Here is a 20,166-nt window from a genome sequence, read left to right on the forward strand (position 1 = left end):
TGGGAAAGTGGGTGGAATTATTAGATACAGGGGTGAGAATAGCAGCAAGATTTCATTCTCACTGCCCACAAACTGGACGCTTGTATTACCATCCTCCATCTGGTTCTGAAGATCAACATCATCATCACTACTTTGACCAAGCCCAGAAGCCCACCAATGGCAGCCATGCTCAATTTGATGGCATCTTCACCAGTTGCGGTGTCAAGGCAGCAGCTATGGAGGCCAACACCAATGAGGCTTTTTTGTATTCTGTTTTGTGAGAAAGGAAGGAAATTACCTTAATTTGTGTCCACATATAATGGAGAAATTCTGAATATTTTTTTTAGGTGTGGATATCATTCCACAAATTTATAATCTTCTCATAGAATTTAGACTTGAATTGAATCCATCTTGAATTTGTGTTGAAAAGAATTCTTTTAATGTTAATTGGCTTCTCATCATCACTTGATTCTCGGTTATTTATGAAAGGATTTTTTTTTTCTATGACTTAGGTTTTATTTCTTTAAAAGGAGGGGATGATATGAGTTGAATTCTTGCTTGGAGAATAAAATGCTCTACCACTAGAGCTTAAAATATAATCTATGCCGTAACGTTATTTTGACGAAATAAATACGCTGGGATTTCTAACATTTGCAACGATAAATATCACTAAATCAAGAACTAGTTAATATAAGTACCTCTCAATGTTTACGTTTGCACCTTGTATTTGTTTCTATTTCTAACAAATAGAAAACTAGTTTCTGTATTAAGAAAAAGAAAAGTAAACTTACATATAATCACAAAATTTAGAAGGAAAAGAAAATTCATTTACAACTTAATTGTTCTACCCAAATATCAAGGGCAAGAACATCACTAATCTTAATATATGATCAGTTTGTGTTGCCAAAAATTTTGAACAAAAATCCCATGCCATGTTATTTATTTCAGCCGTTTCTTTCGATTTATTTATTTGGAATCATTTTTCTTTATATAAGATATACCTTCACGATGGATTTATAAATTGTTTTAATTCTAAAATGCTTCGTAGTTGATTACATAGATTACAATGTATAGTATATGACAAACAAGTTGAACCAAATGCCTCAGAGCTGAAACCAAAGCCAAAGGCAGATTCTAAATCTCTTATTTGAATTATTCCATCAATAGACAGATTACAAAAGAGAAGTTCTCAATTCGACTACTTGTAATAGGATTATTGATAATTCATTGGTAGCTCTAAATAGAATACACAAATAAAACATTGTTTTGACAAGGACAATATATGGCACAGATGGAATTCAGGATAGTGCCCTGTGAAAAATAACATTTGATCTTATAGACTTGCTTTGCCAATGAACTTTCTTGGTGCCGTTTGTTGCCAAATCTGCTGTCTGCAAGCTTTGGTATTCTTCTACAAAGTTGTCCACGTTGAAATCAAGAAATTCCATTTGCAATCCAGATATCATATTCTGAATTCTCTACAACTTCACATGATTTCCCTTGAATGAACCATAAAGAGGTTGTGACCTTCTGAAGCTGAATATATCGTCGATTTTGATGGAGGAAGCTTGCCCCGGTGAACTTTTGTCTATTTTATACTCGGATGAATGTGATTTCCCATACACTCGTACACTTAATGTCCGCTTATGAGGTGCCCCAACTTTTATATGCTCATTGAAAAAATCTATCAGCTCTTGTTGTGTAAGCTGCCTCAGTGCTGCAATCTGTTTCAACCCCATCATTAATAGAGGACGCATTTTCTCTTAAGTATATTCCAACAGTTCTTTTGTATTTTTACAATTATCAGCTTCACATTATCCTTTTCTGCTAACAAGTATGTAATATTACTTTACGAAATATTTTCATCTACATAGAACTATTGGACTTAAGATGACATGGCCTGATAAGGGCATTTTTCTTCAGGTTCTTTCCGAATTCATTTGTACTCAAAAAGATAAAATGTATTGAACATTTTGCATTGCAGACATGCAAATAAAGTTAGAGTGATGTTCATACCTCAGATTCTATCCTGTCAAACTTGAGGGTCCCATCAGAAATCTCCCTCCAATAAAATGCCGCTTCTTCCCTTAAGTTCTTGTGCTTCTCAAGCTTCATGTCGATCAACGCATTTACATTGCTCTATGTAACAATCAGTTCAAAAGTTATTATTGGGAAAAAGAGTTGATCCTTTCAAGACTCATAAACTCTCATCGAAGTTTTACGACTATTCTCAAAATCATATATGACATGTCACATTGCAGATCGTAAAATCTCCCCTTTCATATATATAGATATATATATATATATATATTTTATAGGTTACATATAACTTTATCTAGAAATGAAGAACACTGACATTGAAACACATCTGCCATCCATACACGAGGATACAAAACATTGCAAGAAAGACCAATGGAAGGCGAAAGAAGATGCTGGTGGATGTTTTGAGGACGTGCAATGTTTTCTTTGCAGGAAAAATCAACGAAAAGGGGTCTCATGCAAACAATCTAAAACATCAGGGGGTGTTCGTGTAATTTCCCAAACCTCAGGGGGTTTTGTGAAAAAGCTAAAACCTGAAGGGGTGTTGGTGTAAATAACTCCAATAAAATTTATATAGAAGTGATTGAACGTTGGCACTGAAAGACTACCATCTATATGTGAGGATGATAAACAAGGAAGAAAGACTAATGTAAGGTCACTGGAAGTTTTAACTCTGACGATTTTACATATAAAAGAGATTATAGCAGCATAAAAGGTGTAGTCAACCCTAGCAAGCTGGAATTAAGGATAGAGCCTAGTTGATCTCACCTTGAATTCTTCATTTGTCATCTCATAAAGTTTACTCTTGAACGCCTTGAGGAATTCCTCTGCTCTCAAATCAATATGTGCTGGATCCTGTAGATGAACATAACATAATTAGAATACGTAGATAAGGCAACAAGGCAACAGTAGAAGCATGTAATATACCTTCACTGTAGATTGTATAACAAACAGTGCCCCACGGATACCACAATCATTCCTGCATCAGAAAAGAATGGGAAGGTAATTGAGAAAAAAAATCACAACATGAGGCATGAAATTGAGGGATAAGTCATTTGAATTTGTTTCATGCCTCTGCAAGAGGGCGGTGATGTAACCAAGTTGCTCAACTGATCTAAGCTGGTGGAAGGCAGGTTGCTTTGCAATAAGAGCAAACAGATGAAGTTTCACATTCAGCATAAAATCATCCCGATGTACCTAAACATATTAACACAACTACGTTTAAAACAAACACAGAAACCTCTGCTGCACATAAATGAGTGGGAGATTGGTGCGAGGTGATTTTATGCTGTTCAACAGGAAGGCCAAATATAAGTCTTATAACCAAGAGGAATATGGCCTATTGGAAGGGGATTCAGTTAACCAAAGGATCGTGGATAATCTTTGTTGTCAGAATGTCCCATTTGCATGTAACCTGATAGAATAAAACCCTGAAAGTTCATTTCAGTGATCAAACTACAGATCTGTCAAAGGTAAATACAGCTCCAATACCTTTTCAAATTTCAAGAAAGACATTTTCTGCAATTTTTTGATGAGTTAACAGAGAAGAAATTATCGGTTTGAAAGACTTCAGGGGGAACTCTGACAAGGTTTGGTGAATTTTGAACTAGAGCATACAGAAAGAAAACTAGAAGCAATAATTATTGATTCCAGAAAGGTCATACAGACACTAAACTATCCCAATAGAATCTAGTTGATTAATACTGCAAACAAATTTAAAAACCTGAATATAGTGGATAAGGGCAGAATTTTCGTCACTTGGATTGAGACCCTCCACAGGGTAGAAATAGCTCTTGCCCTTTTCAAGCTTCACAACTCTATTCGTCAAATGCTGGGATGGGAACAAAGGTTGGCAAATAGGGTTTGAACCCTTAAAGAGAACATCTTCAATATGCTGGATCATGGACTCAGCTTCATTCCTTTCAAGGTTTCCTGCAAAAGCATATATAACTAGGAATGAATACGAATAGAAAAGGAAAATTAAAATGAAAATAACAGTGGCTATAACCTAAGTTGTTTGAGGTAAGAAAATATGGTAACCTGCTGTGTAACACTCTAAAAAGGCCCTTGAGAGCATCATGGGAACAAACTTAGCAAGATCTTCAACTTCAAGATGAGGAAGAACATCAAGTTCTTCCATCCATGGCCAAGTATGATCCTGCAGAATTAATGAGCAGTAGTACATAGCTTGCTCATAAGGCTGCCGAAATTTGTAATTTTGGTACTCCTTTGTGACCATTTCCTGATACGGACAAAAGGGCAGATAACACAAGTAAGATATCATTCAAGATATACACCACTCTAGATATAAGATTGACTTCCCAAATTTCATCAGCTAAAATACATTGACCCTTTTTCCTTCCCAAAAATAAGATACTTAAAAATTACCATAAGGATAAAGGTGTTCAGCAAAGGGGCAACAAAATAAAGAAGCTATAAAAATAAAGCCCCAGAGTAACAGATACAGTTTGGAAGGACGAAGAAAATTCTCCTGACGAAGACAGATTAATTGATAAAATAAAAAATTAGGTATTTCTTTGGAGAAAATTAATGATAAAAAATGATTATGACCATGAAATCTAGGAAAGTCCTTTGATTCTAAGGATGGTTAGCATCTTTAACTGGGGCATGGACCAGTCAGAACTTCCACAATATGTGTGTAATTGAATACTTTTTTATGTTGAGCCTGCATCAACTTGAATATTTTGTATAGAAGAAGAAACAAGATTACTTGATCACCAACCAAAAAGCAAATGGCCAAGGGTGCATAGGCCTAGAACATTATATATTGTAAAGTAAGGCTTTACATTCCCCATGTGGGATATACTCTGAACACGACCCCTCATGTGTAGCATGACTTGAGCAAAGACATGGACAACTTATATTGGGTGACGTGAAAGCACGTATGGCCGTTGGGCCTGACACGTTGGTTGCCTTCTTCGATAACATGATAGAATTAAAGCATCCAGTCAAAACCAATTGGCCATCAATGGAGAAGACCAGGATATTACATGTCGTAAGACAAGACTTTATATTCTTGTTTTTTTAAAACAGGACAAGACTTTATATTCTTGATGTGTGATCAACAGAGAATGTCTGTTATGCCAAAACTAGAAAATCCCATGCATGGAAAAATCTAATCCCAGTTTGAGAAAGCACGAGAAGAATCGTGGAGATCCTAAAATACCTAAATAAGGAGAATGTCCCAAAATGTTTTGTTTATTTAAAAGAAAATAAAGAAATGTAACAGAATATAGGCAGATATGATTCAGTATCTTTTCAAAATTCATATTGGCTCTGCATAACATAAGATAGTTTGGTGTAAGCCTCTGGAATAACAAAGCGCAACAAGTCACTAATATGCAAAATTATTAATCCAGTTACTGTACCACTAGTGACAGAGCTTATCAAAATCCTCATCCATAAAAATGACTAGGAACATTTAAAGTTAATATTTTTATGAGGGAGCCTTGAAGTTTACCTTTATAACAGAGAACCTGTCAGCTTTCACTTCAAAGCTTGCGATCTTTTCAACTACAGTTTCCAGTAAAATCCTTAATTTGTGATTATAGCCAGCCAGAATCACCTACACAAGAAAACATAAGGTAAAATCCACGGATGGTCATGATCAATAAAAGGTAAAACCAAATTTGGAATAATGCCACGCCTCAAGATCTTCCAACTAAACATAGTTAAGTTCACAGTTTCTAACCCCCTTTAAAACATTATAATACCAATTGGATGAGTTAGACACTTCCTATTCCTCTAGTTTTAGATAAACACCACATCCCCAGGACAATAACAATCAAGAATTTCTTGATTCGGAATTCAGAAGTCCACAATGGGTGTCCAAAAAAGTGATCCAAGGACCATTACTACATTCAGTATTCAAAGTCTTCATGTTTCATATTTCACGCTATACTGAATTACCATTTACCCTGTGTAGACCACCTTTATTATTATTATTATTATTATTATTTTTGAGTTTGCTACATAAGGGATTATGAAATGAACAATGCAACTTTCAGAGAATAAATCGATTCAAGGAGTAGCTGTGACAACACGGACTAAAATTTTACAGAAACACAACAAAAATTTAAAAAGAACCATCTAGCAAGTTTCATATTGATACCTGAAATCCACTATCTGTGTGGCTTATTCCATAATTCAGTCCAGCAACCTGAGCATAGTAAGCTGACAAAGAAAGAAAGAAATATTTGAATAAGCTCTCCAAGAAAATAACACGTGTATGCAACACCACCAATGAAACCAAGTAATTAACTGTAACTACATATCTTACCAAATTCATTCAAGTAATCCATCAACAACTGAGTAAAGATATTAGTTAACACTTCTGCTTCAGGGGAGTCACTTGCGTGGGGACAAGTGAAAACAATCTTAACATAAGCTTTAGGAGTAAAGAACATTGTATCAGGCTTGTGCCATAGTGTTGAATATGGCGATTTTCTTAAAAGAACTGGATATTTGGCCTGATAAAAAGTCAATCATATCAGAAGAATTGAAGTGCTGTGTTGATTTCCAGTTAAATTTTATTATTCATCACACCTTTTCATGATCGTTCTTAAGTGACAAGTCAGTGGGGATGAATACATTAGGTGCTGGTAGGTGCAGATTCTCATTTGGCGAAGATACTATCCATTCCTGCACTCAAATGAAAAACTTTCAGGATCAAAAGTGTTTTCCTCTCCTCCCCTTAAAATATTCCTAATACCTCTAAGCTGATGCAAATAAAAAAGCAGCATACCTTACATATTACTATCATTCTAAAAAAGACCAACCAAAAATAAAATTAAAAAAAAAATAAAGGGAAAAAATAAAAGAAAACTGACTAATGCTATTGTGTTCATCAATATATAAAACTCGATATACATATAGACCCGTAACCAACCTGTATCATGGAGCCCGTAATTTTCTCGATGGAATAAGCAGTTCCATACCATGGCTCAACCATGTTAGTTTGACCTTCAAATTTCTTCGACTCCCAGAAAATTCTGTTGAGCAAAGGACCTATTAGGAACTTTTACAATGTACTGTCATTATGTTTCATATTTCACTTAGAAAAGAAAAAATAGACAGTAGGAGAATTATGAGAAACACTAAAAACGTTCTTAATTGCTGGGATCAAACTTTTAGACAGCATCAAGAAGTACTATGCCACGGATGGAAAGATCAAATTCCCATATAATACACTATTTCGCTACTTAAAGGGGACAGCCTCAGGAAATGACAATAAGTGATTAATGAGTTATAGTGCTGTGAATCACTATGAGAAACCAAGACTAAATAAGTTTCAATCAACACAAGTACATTCAAAAAACTGCAATCAGAACTTGATTGTGATACTGCAGTCTTTCAGTCAATTTTTTAGAAGTGAATTTAGGCGGGCCAAACATTCCTTGAACATAACAGATAACAGGGTTCTTACTATTATCATATCACTAAGTTTTGCTTATATGTAGGCAAACCAAGTGCCTTCTTTCGATAAAAAACAAAACTTTTATTACAATTAGATAAAGGTACCAAGAAATAAAGGGAGGGTCAGTAGTCCAAATTTTCTGATTGTATTGACATATTCTATTTCCAAAACACTCAAGGTTGTAATGAGTTGACATCATTTGCTTGACAAAAATGCAAGTAGATATGAGTTAACAGTCCAAGGCAAGAACTACATTAACCAAACTTTTATAAAAATGCTTTGAATCTATCCTCTTAGGATGGTAAGTGGCTTTAGAGGCCTTAGGACAAATTACCCAAAAAGAAGCTAACACAGTGCGATATCACAAAATTATTGTCTTCCTTCCACCACCAAAGGACAATATTTTTAACAAAGAATGTTTGAATGTGACTGAGGAAGAACCCAATAAACCCCTGCCTCCCTGACTAAACACCACCACAGCCCCAATGCATGACAATAACCCAAAAGATCCATTAAACCTTACCTTTCTCCCCTCCACCAAAAACACAATATTTTCCTGAATTATGATGAAAAGCTACCTTTCCATCATTCAGATTTCAGAAAAAATGAAAACCCCAAGTCCAATAGTTAAGACAGTTTCTGGAGAAAGACACTAAAAGGTCATGGAGACAACCCTTCTACTATTATAGAAATGATAAAGCATAAAAATTTCAAGCATGAAACGAACATTACTTCTTTAATAAGAAAAAGGAGCATCACTCCAGGACAGATCTTCCCAAAATCTAATGTTTAAACCAATAAAAAGAACGAAGCTAAAATGAGAGACAAAGTCATGATATCCTTGCAAGATAGCCTTCTACCTTACCAACCCGTAAAGAAACCAAACTAAGTGAAAGACTTACCTGACATTGTTTGGAGACAACTTGTTCAGCACAATTTGGATAATGTCTGTACTGAAGTTAGAAGGCAAGGATGATCTCACTAGCCAATCTTTTGGGGGATATTTCTGTGTAAGGACACAAACATGTCATGTGAGTAAGAAGCAAGTGAATATTAATTATCAAATAACTGAATAGAAGCACGGTTAAAAAAAAAAAAAAAAAAAAGAGAGCCCGATTACCTGCATATTTGGCGAAATGCTGACCACATAACTAATTGGCTGAATTTTGTCCTGATAATGGAACTTTGTCTCACAAACAGCAGAAAGCTACAGTAAAACGATGGTATATCAGTCTCTCTAAGAAAGATCTGAAAGACAATTTCCATACCGAATTTTGAATATGAAAATTAACATAACTCAAGAATTTATTCCTCAATTCAAACCACAGTATGATTAAAACTGTTTAGATACAAAGAAAATCAACAGAAAATGATGATGAATCAGATGTAAAGTCAGCCTCACAATTGTCATATTCATATATAAAGTCAGCCATTCACCCTTAGGGTTAGCCCAAGTGATGAGGGTGGGTGGGGAAATGGGTTATGATTAGGTTAGGTCCAGGGTACAATTCCCTCCATTGTAACATGAAATAAAAGGCAATCTATCACTGTCTAATATAGCAGCAGTAGAACAAGTCCCTGGAAAACATCCTAAGGCCATTGCAAAATATATTTTAAGGTCTCGAGAGTTGACTAATCCACCCTTCTACACATTAAGGATTCGTCTGGTAGGGAAGGGAGGGGGGAGGAAGAGACGCTCTACCTTGGAGTAGGGATAGTTACAAATCTAAAACGCCAATATTATATAAGTACACTCAGTCCAACCCCTGAAGTCCTTGAGATGACGCCAACAACTAGAATAACTTATATCCATCATCCTTAGACTGATCTCATGACAAACAGATGTGGAAACCAAGAATGAATATGCTGCCATGACATATTAGCCATCTTCTTAGTAAGAGTATGCACCAGTAATTCATACTGTGAAGATACAACACTTCATGTTAGACAAAATGCAGAAAAAGGTATCATGCACCAGTAATTCATACACTAGAATACACAATGTGTATACCTCATCGAAAATCCATTTGCAGATGCCCGACTGCTGTAAGAGGGAAATGTATTTGAAAAGCAAGCCTATGATGTCTTGCATGTGCTCTGCAATATAGTCAAAAGCTTTATCATATTCTAGAAAACTAAAATCCAAGTAAAAGAATGCCACCCTACAAAAAGAACATGTTAGATAAGTACTTCAAGCTGTCTTAGGACTTGTGAAAAATGTTCATCCAAAATGAAATGAAGCCTAAATGGGGGCAGGGGTTGGGAGAAATAAGAATACCTGAAAATGGAAAAAAATAGAAGATAAACTAACCATGACCCGCGTCAGTGAGATCAATATCTATTCTAAAGAAAGAAAAGTCAAAAGTCGACTCTCCTTCACCAGCAGACAAGCCTGTTGCCCATCCTGCAATTTTTTTAGAACAAACGAAAAAGTGAAGTTAGCTTTTACCCAAGTAAATTAACTTCATGCATCCTATAATCAGGACAGAAGGTGACCACATCAACGAATTTTCATCTTTACGTGTCAATCTCTAAGTTCAAAATTCAGCCATATTCTTAGTGATATGTTCCAGACCAAATCAGACATCAGACTCACATTTTCCTTAAAATGATGCCCTTTTTCCGGTACATGTTGAACCACAAGTAAATCAACTAGCTGGGGCAACTTTAAGTTTCTGCCAAAATTGATAGAACCTAATTCATCTATCCTGTTAGTTTACTACACTATCATGTAACCTGAGGTACACAAATATTACATTCAAATTTGTACTAGATCCGATCATCTACTTTAATAAGTATTCTTATGCACAACATTTCTAGTATATCTTATCAACTCTAACTTTCCTGGTAATCAGACTCCTCAATCTCTCTGCTTTAATGTGAACAGAGCCAAATTTAAAGATTTGAAGCATCACATTCTTGAGCTTTGTTCACTTTGAAGTTACATTTCACTGATTATGACAATTAATAAAAAAAATTAAAATAAAGTATAAATAAATAAAATAAAATAAACCAAATCAATGAAGATGACCACGTATACAAGAAAACAGGAAGTCTATGGAGAACCTAAATCTTCAGTGCTAATATCATGAAATGACTGATTAAATACTTCTGCATCCCATGCTTCTGGAGCACATTGCATAACATGATGCTCCTTAACAAATTTCAGGAGATTAGTCCTTCGAGAGTACTGTATGTAGCAAAACCATATATGACAAGATAACACGGCACAATTTGAAATGAAACATTAAGGGCCCGTTTGATAACCATTTCAATTTTAGTTTTTAGTTTTCATTTTTTGTGCTAGAGTATAGAGGAAAAAGAGGGAGAATGGAAGTGAGAATGAGAGTTAAGATAACTGAAATCAATTTGAAATTGTTTTCACTTTTGTTACTCTTCCCTCCCATCCTCTCCTCTCATCCTCTCTCTAAATCTCATCCTCACTCTCATTTTCCTCTATTCTCTACTATAAAAAAACGAAAAATTAAAACTAAAAACTAAAATTGAAATTGTTATCAAACAGGCCCTAAGTGTTTCGATCTAGCATTATTTGATTGGGTCAGTAATAGGTTGACACGATAATGACACATTTATTAACTGATCGGGTGAGCGTCCATTCGTTTAACACGATAGTGCCATGTTATCTTTAGGAAAGATACATTTTTATTTTCTTTTGAAAAATATTTTAACCTATAAATTCATTTTGTTTTTTATACATTCTTTTTGGTAACATGTTCGGACATTTGTTGTGTAATGCATTAGATATAACTTATAAGTTTCTATTGTATTATAAGATTTTTATTTACGCTATAATCGATATTATTTATAACTTTTTATATTTTTTTGACCCAAAAGAAAAGGATAACAGATAAAATGGATAAACATAACACAGCATGCTAAATTTGAGAATGGGTTTGAGTTTGTTAATTTGGACGCGATAAGTTAACCACTCGGATTTGGGTTTAGGATCACTTCACACAAAACGAACATGGTAAAACACAATAAGTTGCCAGGTCTAACTATATGTATCTACATTGTAGATCATTTCTATCATTTAAACAATATTTGGGGAGAGAGAGAGAGAGAGAGAGAGAGAGAGAGAGAGAGAGCCCAGCCTACTTAAAAGAATCCGAGAAACAGACTAAGGAGAGGTTTTGAAGGACATGAGTGAACAAAAAGAAAAAGGAAAACTCAGTACGAACGAGTCAAATTCTGTGTGCATGCACACATATTCACCAAATGATGCAAAAATGAGGTCAAAGGACATGTAAAATTCAGTAGGAACCAACTAAGCGCGTGCCATGAAACTTATTTTCTTTATAAGTTCAGGTCAATTCTAAAGATAAAGTTTGAGTTACAAGGGGATCTGCATCTTAATAAATAATAGATCCTTTTATATATGTAAATCAAGATGCAAGCTGTTTATGCAGGATAAGAAGAAGGAAACATTCTATGTGCACATAAATTGCATGATAATTACACATTATAGATAAGGCTCGACTACAATGTCAATCTTCACATTTGAAATAAATAAAAAGTTATCGGGCAATGCTAATTCCACTCCCAGTTTGTCATACCGTACTCTTTCTGTGAGGGTTATAACAAAAAAAAACATTGAGTTTGAAATGTAGGATGACAAACTGGGGGTGTGAAAAGCAACTGCCAGCCTGCCAAAGTGCAAATCATCTAAACACAAAGAGGAAGTCTATGGAGGCATTGAAATGAAAATTATGTGAACACTGGCTTCAAAGTTCCAATACAAATAAGGAAAACTCATTATGTGAAGCAGGAAACAGATAGTGCAAATCTCACCCAAAGTTTTCAAGATGTAATACAAAGATCCTTCTCCTTCGTGGCCAATGAGATGACTAAGATACCTACATGGCCCTTCCTTGTAGTGGTGAATTTCTGGAGTTATTGGCCACGCAACTCTCAGCGCATGACCCTCTTTGATTGGGACAGCTCTGACAAGAATCTGACAAAAACACAGAGAAAGGCAGCAAGAATTATCCATCTAAATATAGGACCTTCTGTATGTTTTTTGAGTAATGCTATTTGAACACACTTAATTGACCACATTAGCTGACCACCTTATGTGGCAGCTGATGTGGTCATGCCACATCAATTAATGAAATTAGCTGACATGTAGTTATTAATTTTATTAATTATTTTAAAATTGATTCTTTGGTCTGCCAAGAGAAGTTTTTCCCTGATATTGCTCCGCTCGTTCATGTTCACTGCCACAAGAAGCCGTCATCGCCAGACGCTTACTTGGTTGTCCCCAACAATGTGGTGGCTCTGTGTAGAAAGCTAATTTTGATAGAACAATCAAGGTTGCAAAGTTAGAATTAAATGACGAAGTTGAGATCGAAAAGGTGGAGGAAAATCCAGATCTATGACGAATCCTTATGGAAAGAACATTGAGATTTTAACTTACTGTTTTAAACTGGAGGAACATCAAAATGGGTAGAGAAGCAATCAAAATGGGTTGGGAAATCTTTGAGATCAATGGCTTCGATTTACTTGTGGATTGACGTAAAAGAAGCAATTTGGTACTCAATCCCCAAAAACCCAAGAAAGCTATTTGACCTTTTTATAGCTTATGCCATCCAAATTTTCACATAAACCTGGAGAAGAAAAGCTACGACCCAGTCGAAGAACAACTCTAATCAATTCCCATTTCTCTAAGAAGTCTGCAACTATTTCACTTTGAGAAACCCATATCTCATTTGGACACAGAACTTCATATTTAAACGGCAGTAGAGAAAGATTATCTCATATATAAGAGAATTGACATCACATTGGTGATGGTGATGATTTGACGACAACGTTGTCCCTATGGCGGTGAGCGATGGTCTGATGGACTCAATGGTTGAGTGGCGGTGGACAAAGTTTGTACTCTAAGACCAAAAGGTTTTGTATTTTATTTTTTCAGAGCATTGGAAAAAGAAAATAAAAATAAATAAATTTCATGTAAGCTAATTTCATTAATTGATGTGGCATGACCGCATCAGCTGCCACATAAGGTGGTCAGCTAATGTGGTCAATTAAGTGTGTTCAAATAGCATTACTCATGTTTTTTTCCTAATCAGCAAAATCTGCAAGTCCGAAAGAAAGTTTAACTCAGCATAAAAAGTTGAGCAGAACCATGTGTACCTGTAAATGTTCTGATGTGCAAGGCTCACCAACAAAACGAGGGCAGTTGCGGTCAATGTTTCTAATTTCTTTAAACTTGTCCTCTACAAGGCCTTGAATTTTATCAAGGTTTTCTGAAAACATCCATAGTGATAATTACTTAACTTACCACGAGGCCATTGAACCTGATTGTTAAAGGTAAATGTAGCTACAAACCTTTTCCATATACGACAAGATGCATGACGTTAGCGGAATAATATTCTGCATAGAATTTAATAAGCTCACTTCTGGTATCCAGTCCTTTCGCTTTCGGTCGAACCTCCAAAGTATCCCAATTCCCTGAAAGAGTTAAAAAAGTAGGCACGATGGAAAAACATGGCAGACATTCTGAACACCAACCAGAGTATAGACAGTGGCATTCTTGTAAGAATAGTCTCTATAAAATTTCCATCCATAAAGCAGGAAAAGAAATTGAAAATAAGCAGCTGCCATTTAAAAGAAACAAATCTCAAAGAGATAGGTCACTTATTTCTTCCCATGTTAACTCGTAGTGTAGCTCTCCAGGGAGCCTAAATAGCTCAAACTGTCCTTAATATGAGTGATTGGAGGCAGTTTATAATAAGAGGACTTTTTGGGCACATGAACCTCATAATTTTTTCACTTATCAGGATAATGAAATTTGTGATATGAAATTTGCAATAATTTTTTATCATCCAATATTCATTATAGGATTTTCCAAGTTGTTAATCTATGATTATTCTATTACAACGGAGTTACTAAGGTGAAGTTTGATATTAAACTAAACATCAACATTGGATATGACTGAAATACCATGAAATAAGTAATAAACTAAAAAAACGAGTTTTAGTTTCCACATCATCATTAAGAAGCAAGGGCAATGGATTACTTCTTGTTGCACTGTACAGTGGCTTCTTTTTTGCGGTTTCAGTTACGAGAGAGGTTTATGCTGGTACATCCCAGCATCGTGTAATGTGGTATTATGTGAGAAGTTTAACTCTTTTGGTAGAAAGAAAGGGGGTGTAGTTCTGGGGAGATGTTCTACTTTCTGGGTTCCATGGGTTGAAAGGAACATAAGGTTTTTGACAGTGAAGAGATGCAGTGATTATGGGATAGGATGCATTTTTGGATGTCTTTTGGGGCATCTGTAGCTTCAGAGTTGAGAGAGTTATCATTTTCTATTATTTTGTCAGATTGGAAAGCATATGTTTTGTAGCTCTATGGAATTCTGTTTTTGTTTTGTTGTTTCCCCCTAGGATTGAGGTGTTCATGCAGCTTGCATGTTTAATTTTCTTTTAGAAGTGGAATCCTTGTTCACTTTTGTTGTACAGTTTTATTTTTCATAAAGATTCACGTGTCTTATTAAAGAAAACAGAGAGGTTGTGCCCACGTCAAATGTGTAGGACTAACATATAGCTGTGAGAAAATAGAAGCAAACCAACAAAAATTATAGACAAAAACTGAGCATATAAATGGGGGAAGAAATACAGAAGCATGTGAAGAGACTCCACCGATGCACAACTCTATCATCTGATTCTGAGCTCGGTCAATTAAGCAAAAGATATAAAAAAAAAAGACAAACTAATAGATAGTCCCTTCATCCACTCTTAAGCCGGTGATGAGTCCATCAATTAGATATAATACCAGAAGAAACGGGAAACGATCCTAGTACACAGAAGGCATGCACGAGAAGTACCAAAGAAAAACACTGGGAAAAATTCAAATTAGTGAAGCAACAAACATCAAGATTTACAGTTTGATCTTGTCCATAGGAAGCTCTGCACATTCACATCGTCTCAATATTCCTCTCCCCCATATACTCCACTCCAAACAACAAGGGACTAGTCCCCAAGCCACAACAATCCTCTCAACCAGAAACCATATGAACAACATACCATCAGTTATAGAGTAATATTTACAGGACCTAAAAACACCTTATAGTAATTGCTTTTAAACAAAAGAACAGGCTTAATTTCCGATGCAATACATAATGCAAAGCACTGAAATAAGGAACCATTGCTCCCTTGTTGAGGAATAAATCTTTCAAGGTAACTACTGGCGCCAAGAACCCTTTATATAAATAAAGAAAATATACCCAATACAAACCTCAAAGCACATATTACCAGTGCACTTCTAAACCTCTCAACTCTCAACACACTGACCAACTAAGCATTTAAAACGTTAGTCAAACTTCAGCCTTCCCTCCGTTCTTCATACATCAGATAGACCATCCCGTCTTAAAACACTTCTCACTAGTGCAAATCTACAACCACTGGCATAAGAGAGTCCTTTTAGAGACATCAACTCATCCCCATCAAACCTTATTTCCCAAGTTAATGAAAACACCGTTGCATTTAGCCATATGAGATTTAACTCCACCCATCCACCCCGGTAAAGTTTGAAAACAAACAAAAACCAAGCATACAATTGCCTCCTATCAATACTTCATATTTATAAGGAAAAAATAACTAACGCCATAGCATAAGCAATTTTCCACCACACTGAATTAATTTCAATTCAAACGGAGTGAAACAAGAAGAACCATTATGATTTACACATGGGTTACCATAACCAAAGACTAAATCCAATTAGCAACAGAAAGCTCAGATGTAAAAATAGCCTGCTTCCTCTTTTTTATGAACATTGAGTCAAAGAATTTTTATCATAATCAAGAGTCAATTCCTGACCTGTACTAAATTTATGGTACGGATGGTCCACCGCACTTAGATGTTTCTGAAGCTGTACATAGACATTCATGCATAAAAAAGGTTAGACACCAGTTGGAGACATAAATAAAAACACTGCTACAACATGTGAAAAGCAGCATGCTCTAATTCACTTCAAGAACATATCATATGCTTACAAGGAAATTACTAAGGAATCTATAAGAATAAGATTATTATCACAGACTTTAGTTAAAAGAAACTTAAGGGTACTTGGTTAGCTACTTTGTTTCACAAACTCGCTAAGACACCCATGTCTACCATTTATGGAGAGAGAGAGATTTGGGGAGTTTTTCTTGTTCTTAAAGTTCAGTGCAGGACCTGACTCACAAGGGTTCTTTGTATGGGGGTTAAAGCTCATCATTCTTCTAATAAGTCACACAAGGGTTCTACTATCAATAGATGCAAACAAACTTACAGTAATTGAAACCTCAATGCATATAGACAATGTAAAAAACAATAGCAAAAAAAAAACTGATGTTCCGAAAGACAGTAGCTACACATGCATATGCATCTAAACTATGCACTACTCATATGATAATTGGACCATAATACCATAATAGTTCTTTAAATTATTTCGAATATATACTTTTCCTTAACAAAACTAAATACAGTCTGAATGTCAATAATAGCATTTCAAATTAGTAAGATTCAGCATTTGCAGTCATATAAAGACTATAATCTGAGGCAAGTTCTACCTGGTTCATCCTCCAGCCATCAGACAACAGGTTTTTCTGATTCTCTATAACGCCAAACACACAGTACAAGTTAACAGTAATTAAAATGACAACTTGAGTATAAAAAAATATATATATCACAACAGAGCCGCTAACCAGAATCAACAGCTTTAATTTCCCTCATTGTAGCATCAGCTGACATCAACGGGTTAATAAAGAACTGAGCAAATCTGAACAATAAACCACACATCAACACAATGTTCAATTTTGAGAATTGTAATGATGAAAATAACAGCCAATAGAAGGAAAAGCAGCATCAACCTGTCCAAAGCCTCTTCAAAGGCATCAGCATTAATGTCAAAATGATAGTTGGTGTGCTCAGATGATGTATAAGCATTTGTTCTTCCTCCATGCTGTGCACCAAGAAAATAAACCACATATAGGTTGAAGAAAAACAACATAAGTAAGCAATCATAGGGGCCTTTATCAAGAGAATATGTTTAACATTATCTTTGTTATTCTGTATTTCCACAACACCACCAAAACATTTTATAATAGACATGTCTCCGACAAAGGGCCACTCTCGAATTAGAGAGTCCCAGAGGGACAGGTTGGCAGAAAAGCAATGGAACAAAACATATCTTACGGAATTTGGACAGATATACAAAAGAATCAGGGAAGAGCTAGCTAGTCCGTCCAAATCTTCTATTTGATTCATCAAACATAAATAAATGGCATAATAATGGGAAGTGTAGCCCATAAATGAGATTGGATTAAGGAAATGATGGCGCACAACACAATCACAATTCTATAAACGAATCGAAAAAAGCACAGTGGTCTCAGAATTTCCATTGTGATCTCAAAAAACATATAAAAGTAATAAGAACACCTGTCAGAAATCTCAAAGAAGATGCACGTTAGAAATTATCTTCAAACATTGATTCCTATCTACTCTCCAGAAGAGAAATCCTTATGTTGTTTGCCTGTATGCTAGCAAGAATGTCTTAGTCTATGCTGTGTTATTTGCTTTTGTATCATTTTTAACTTCCACTACGTTCAACTAAGTTTGACAATAAGAAACAGAAAGTGGAGAAGCATGGAAAAGAATAAAAATCCATTCAAAATTTATTTGATTGAAAGCATTCAAAAGGCCCGAGTGTAGCTGTGAAGTCTGGCAATAAGTACCTCGGTGATGTACTTTGAGTAACTATCCTCCAAAGGGTACTTTTCACTAGCATAAAACAGCATATGCTCTGCAATAAAACACATGCAATATTCAGAAAAGAATGTCATGAAACATCTTATTCTTTTTCAACCCCATTTTCATGAAAGCTTACTAACAATAAGTCATGAAAATATATAATGAACTCATCTTCTAGTTCACCATTAAAAAAACCCCTCCAGTGATCAATTTAACCAACCCGATTTTTGTTTGACAAGAAGAAATATTAACCTCTATAAGTGTTACAGAGACTACCATGTACCATAGAAAGAACACCAACTGCTAACCCAAATGGCAACAGAATCAAACTAGAAGTGCTATTCTTTAGCACTGATTTTTAATGGAAATAAAATTTATATAACTACGTACACAACACCATACCAAATATATACCAAATATAGTATCCAAAATCCATATACCAGAACAAGATAAAATAGTATTAAACATTAAAGAAATTAAAGTTACCAAGGAAATGGGCAAGGCCCTCTAGGCCATCAGGGTCGCTGAAAGCACCAACACTGACATCCATGGAAGCAGCACACTGAGAAACAGTTAACTTAAACAAATAAATACAAAAAAACAACAACAACAAAAGACACACAAGACCAAGAAGGTGAATTTGTGAATAATAAACGTATTGAATTGAGAAATTAAAAATTAGGAGACAAAAGAGGCCACGAGAAATGAGTATCGGAGAGGCCGTTTGCCTTGTCAGTATCAGGATCGCTGATGAGGAGGACTTCAAGGGAGTTTGGGAGGACGATCCTCCTGTACTCCCTCTTGTCCGTACGGGCTTTCACTATTTCTTCGACCTCTTCCTTCCCAACTGCCATTTGAAATTTCCTTTCTTTTTTCTCTTTCTCCTTCTGTTTCTCGTTCTCTTCTACCAAACAACACGGCGAGAGAGAGACACAGAGAAAGACTTGGGTAATCTTGGTCTTTGGCGCAGTGTGTGAGTTTCCTATCCCTTTCCTAACTTTTGGGAGAAAAACAAGGCTTAAATGTCAAAACGGCACTTGTATTTTATCTATTTAGTCTTCATATTTTTAATTTGACGAATTTAATCCTTGTGATTTAGTCAGTTAAAAAACTGTAATCGTTATAAATAAAAAATTACTAATGTCAGTTTACAAATAAAAAACACATGAATAATTAACAAAGTAAGAATATTTTTAAACAAAAAATAGGGAAACCACCCACGACACCACCCAACTACTGTGAGCCCTCTTCTTGTCATTAGAGCAAGTGCAGCGCTAGGGCCATGCTATGGCAACAGGCCCCTTCAGGCCCCAATTCCCCCTCCAGCGCTAAAAATCCAGCCCGAGCAAGCCCACAGGCGAAACTGGACTGGGCTCTTGCCCGAAGGTGCTGTGGTCAACCATGACGTCACGTGCCAACTCGGAACTGGACTAAGGCCGCTCCCTCCTCTCTACAACAGTGGTGCATCGAGGGAATCGCTCGAAAATCTGCTTAAAAACTCTCAAACGGGATTAATGGCAAAAATGTTAACTGTGGGCTGCTCCGAGCTTTTTATATGACGACCACCACGAAATCTCCACCGTTCCCTCGTCGGCTACACCCGCTAAGATGGCCATACATGGCCGCACAACAGCAGCCATCAGATGAAGCGACGAAGCACGCATCGATGTGACCCTTCGAAAGGTCTGATGTCATAAGCCATTAAATGCATCCCTACTCAGCCAATCAACCACGGCCACATCACCCCCACTCAACTACCCCAAATTCAAAACCTAGAGCCATAACTGTTACGCCAAGGAGCCCTACTCGGCTGAGGACTTGGGGGCTGCCCTACCCGACTTTTTTTTTTTGGTTTTTTTCGTTAGGTTTGCTATGAAGTATTCAACTTATCTTCTTTTCTTTTCTTTTTTTGGTTAGGTTCATGTGTCTATAATGGAGGTAGTTTGAGTGTTGAAT

At 35.9% G+C, this 20,166-nt stretch overlaps 1 protein-coding gene across 1 annotated transcript; it reads right to left on the reverse strand.

The window, feature by feature from the left end:
• On the reverse strand, positions 1,069–19,213 carry LOC18771330 (insulin-degrading enzyme-like 1, peroxisomal). The gene is made up of 26 exons (XM_007203165.2): positions 18,939–19,213; positions 18,697–18,772; positions 18,195–18,262; positions 17,331–17,422; positions 17,166–17,239; positions 17,031–17,074; positions 16,297–16,348; positions 13,808–13,930; positions 13,613–13,725; positions 12,269–12,431; positions 9,768–9,860; positions 9,468–9,553; positions 8,577–8,663; positions 8,359–8,462; positions 6,929–7,031; positions 6,586–6,681; positions 6,320–6,509; positions 6,152–6,213; positions 5,501–5,605; positions 4,060–4,261; positions 3,743–3,951; positions 3,092–3,216; positions 2,947–2,998; positions 2,788–2,874; positions 1,996–2,118; positions 1,069–1,703 (listed from the first exon to the last, which is right to left on the reverse strand). The coding sequence occupies exons 1-26, from the start codon at positions 19,062–19,064 to the stop codon at positions 1,458–1,460; spliced, it is 2,901 nt and encodes a 966-aa protein (XP_007203227.1). The 5' UTR covers positions 19,065–19,213; the 3' UTR covers positions 1,069–1,457.

The sequence above is a fragment of the Prunus persica genome, chromosome G7, assembly GCF_000346465.2.
Source record: "Prunus persica cultivar Lovell chromosome G7, Prunus_persica_NCBIv2, whole genome shotgun sequence".
In the NCBI taxonomy this organism is placed as follows: domain Eukaryota; kingdom Viridiplantae; phylum Streptophyta; class Magnoliopsida; order Rosales; family Rosaceae; genus Prunus; species Prunus persica.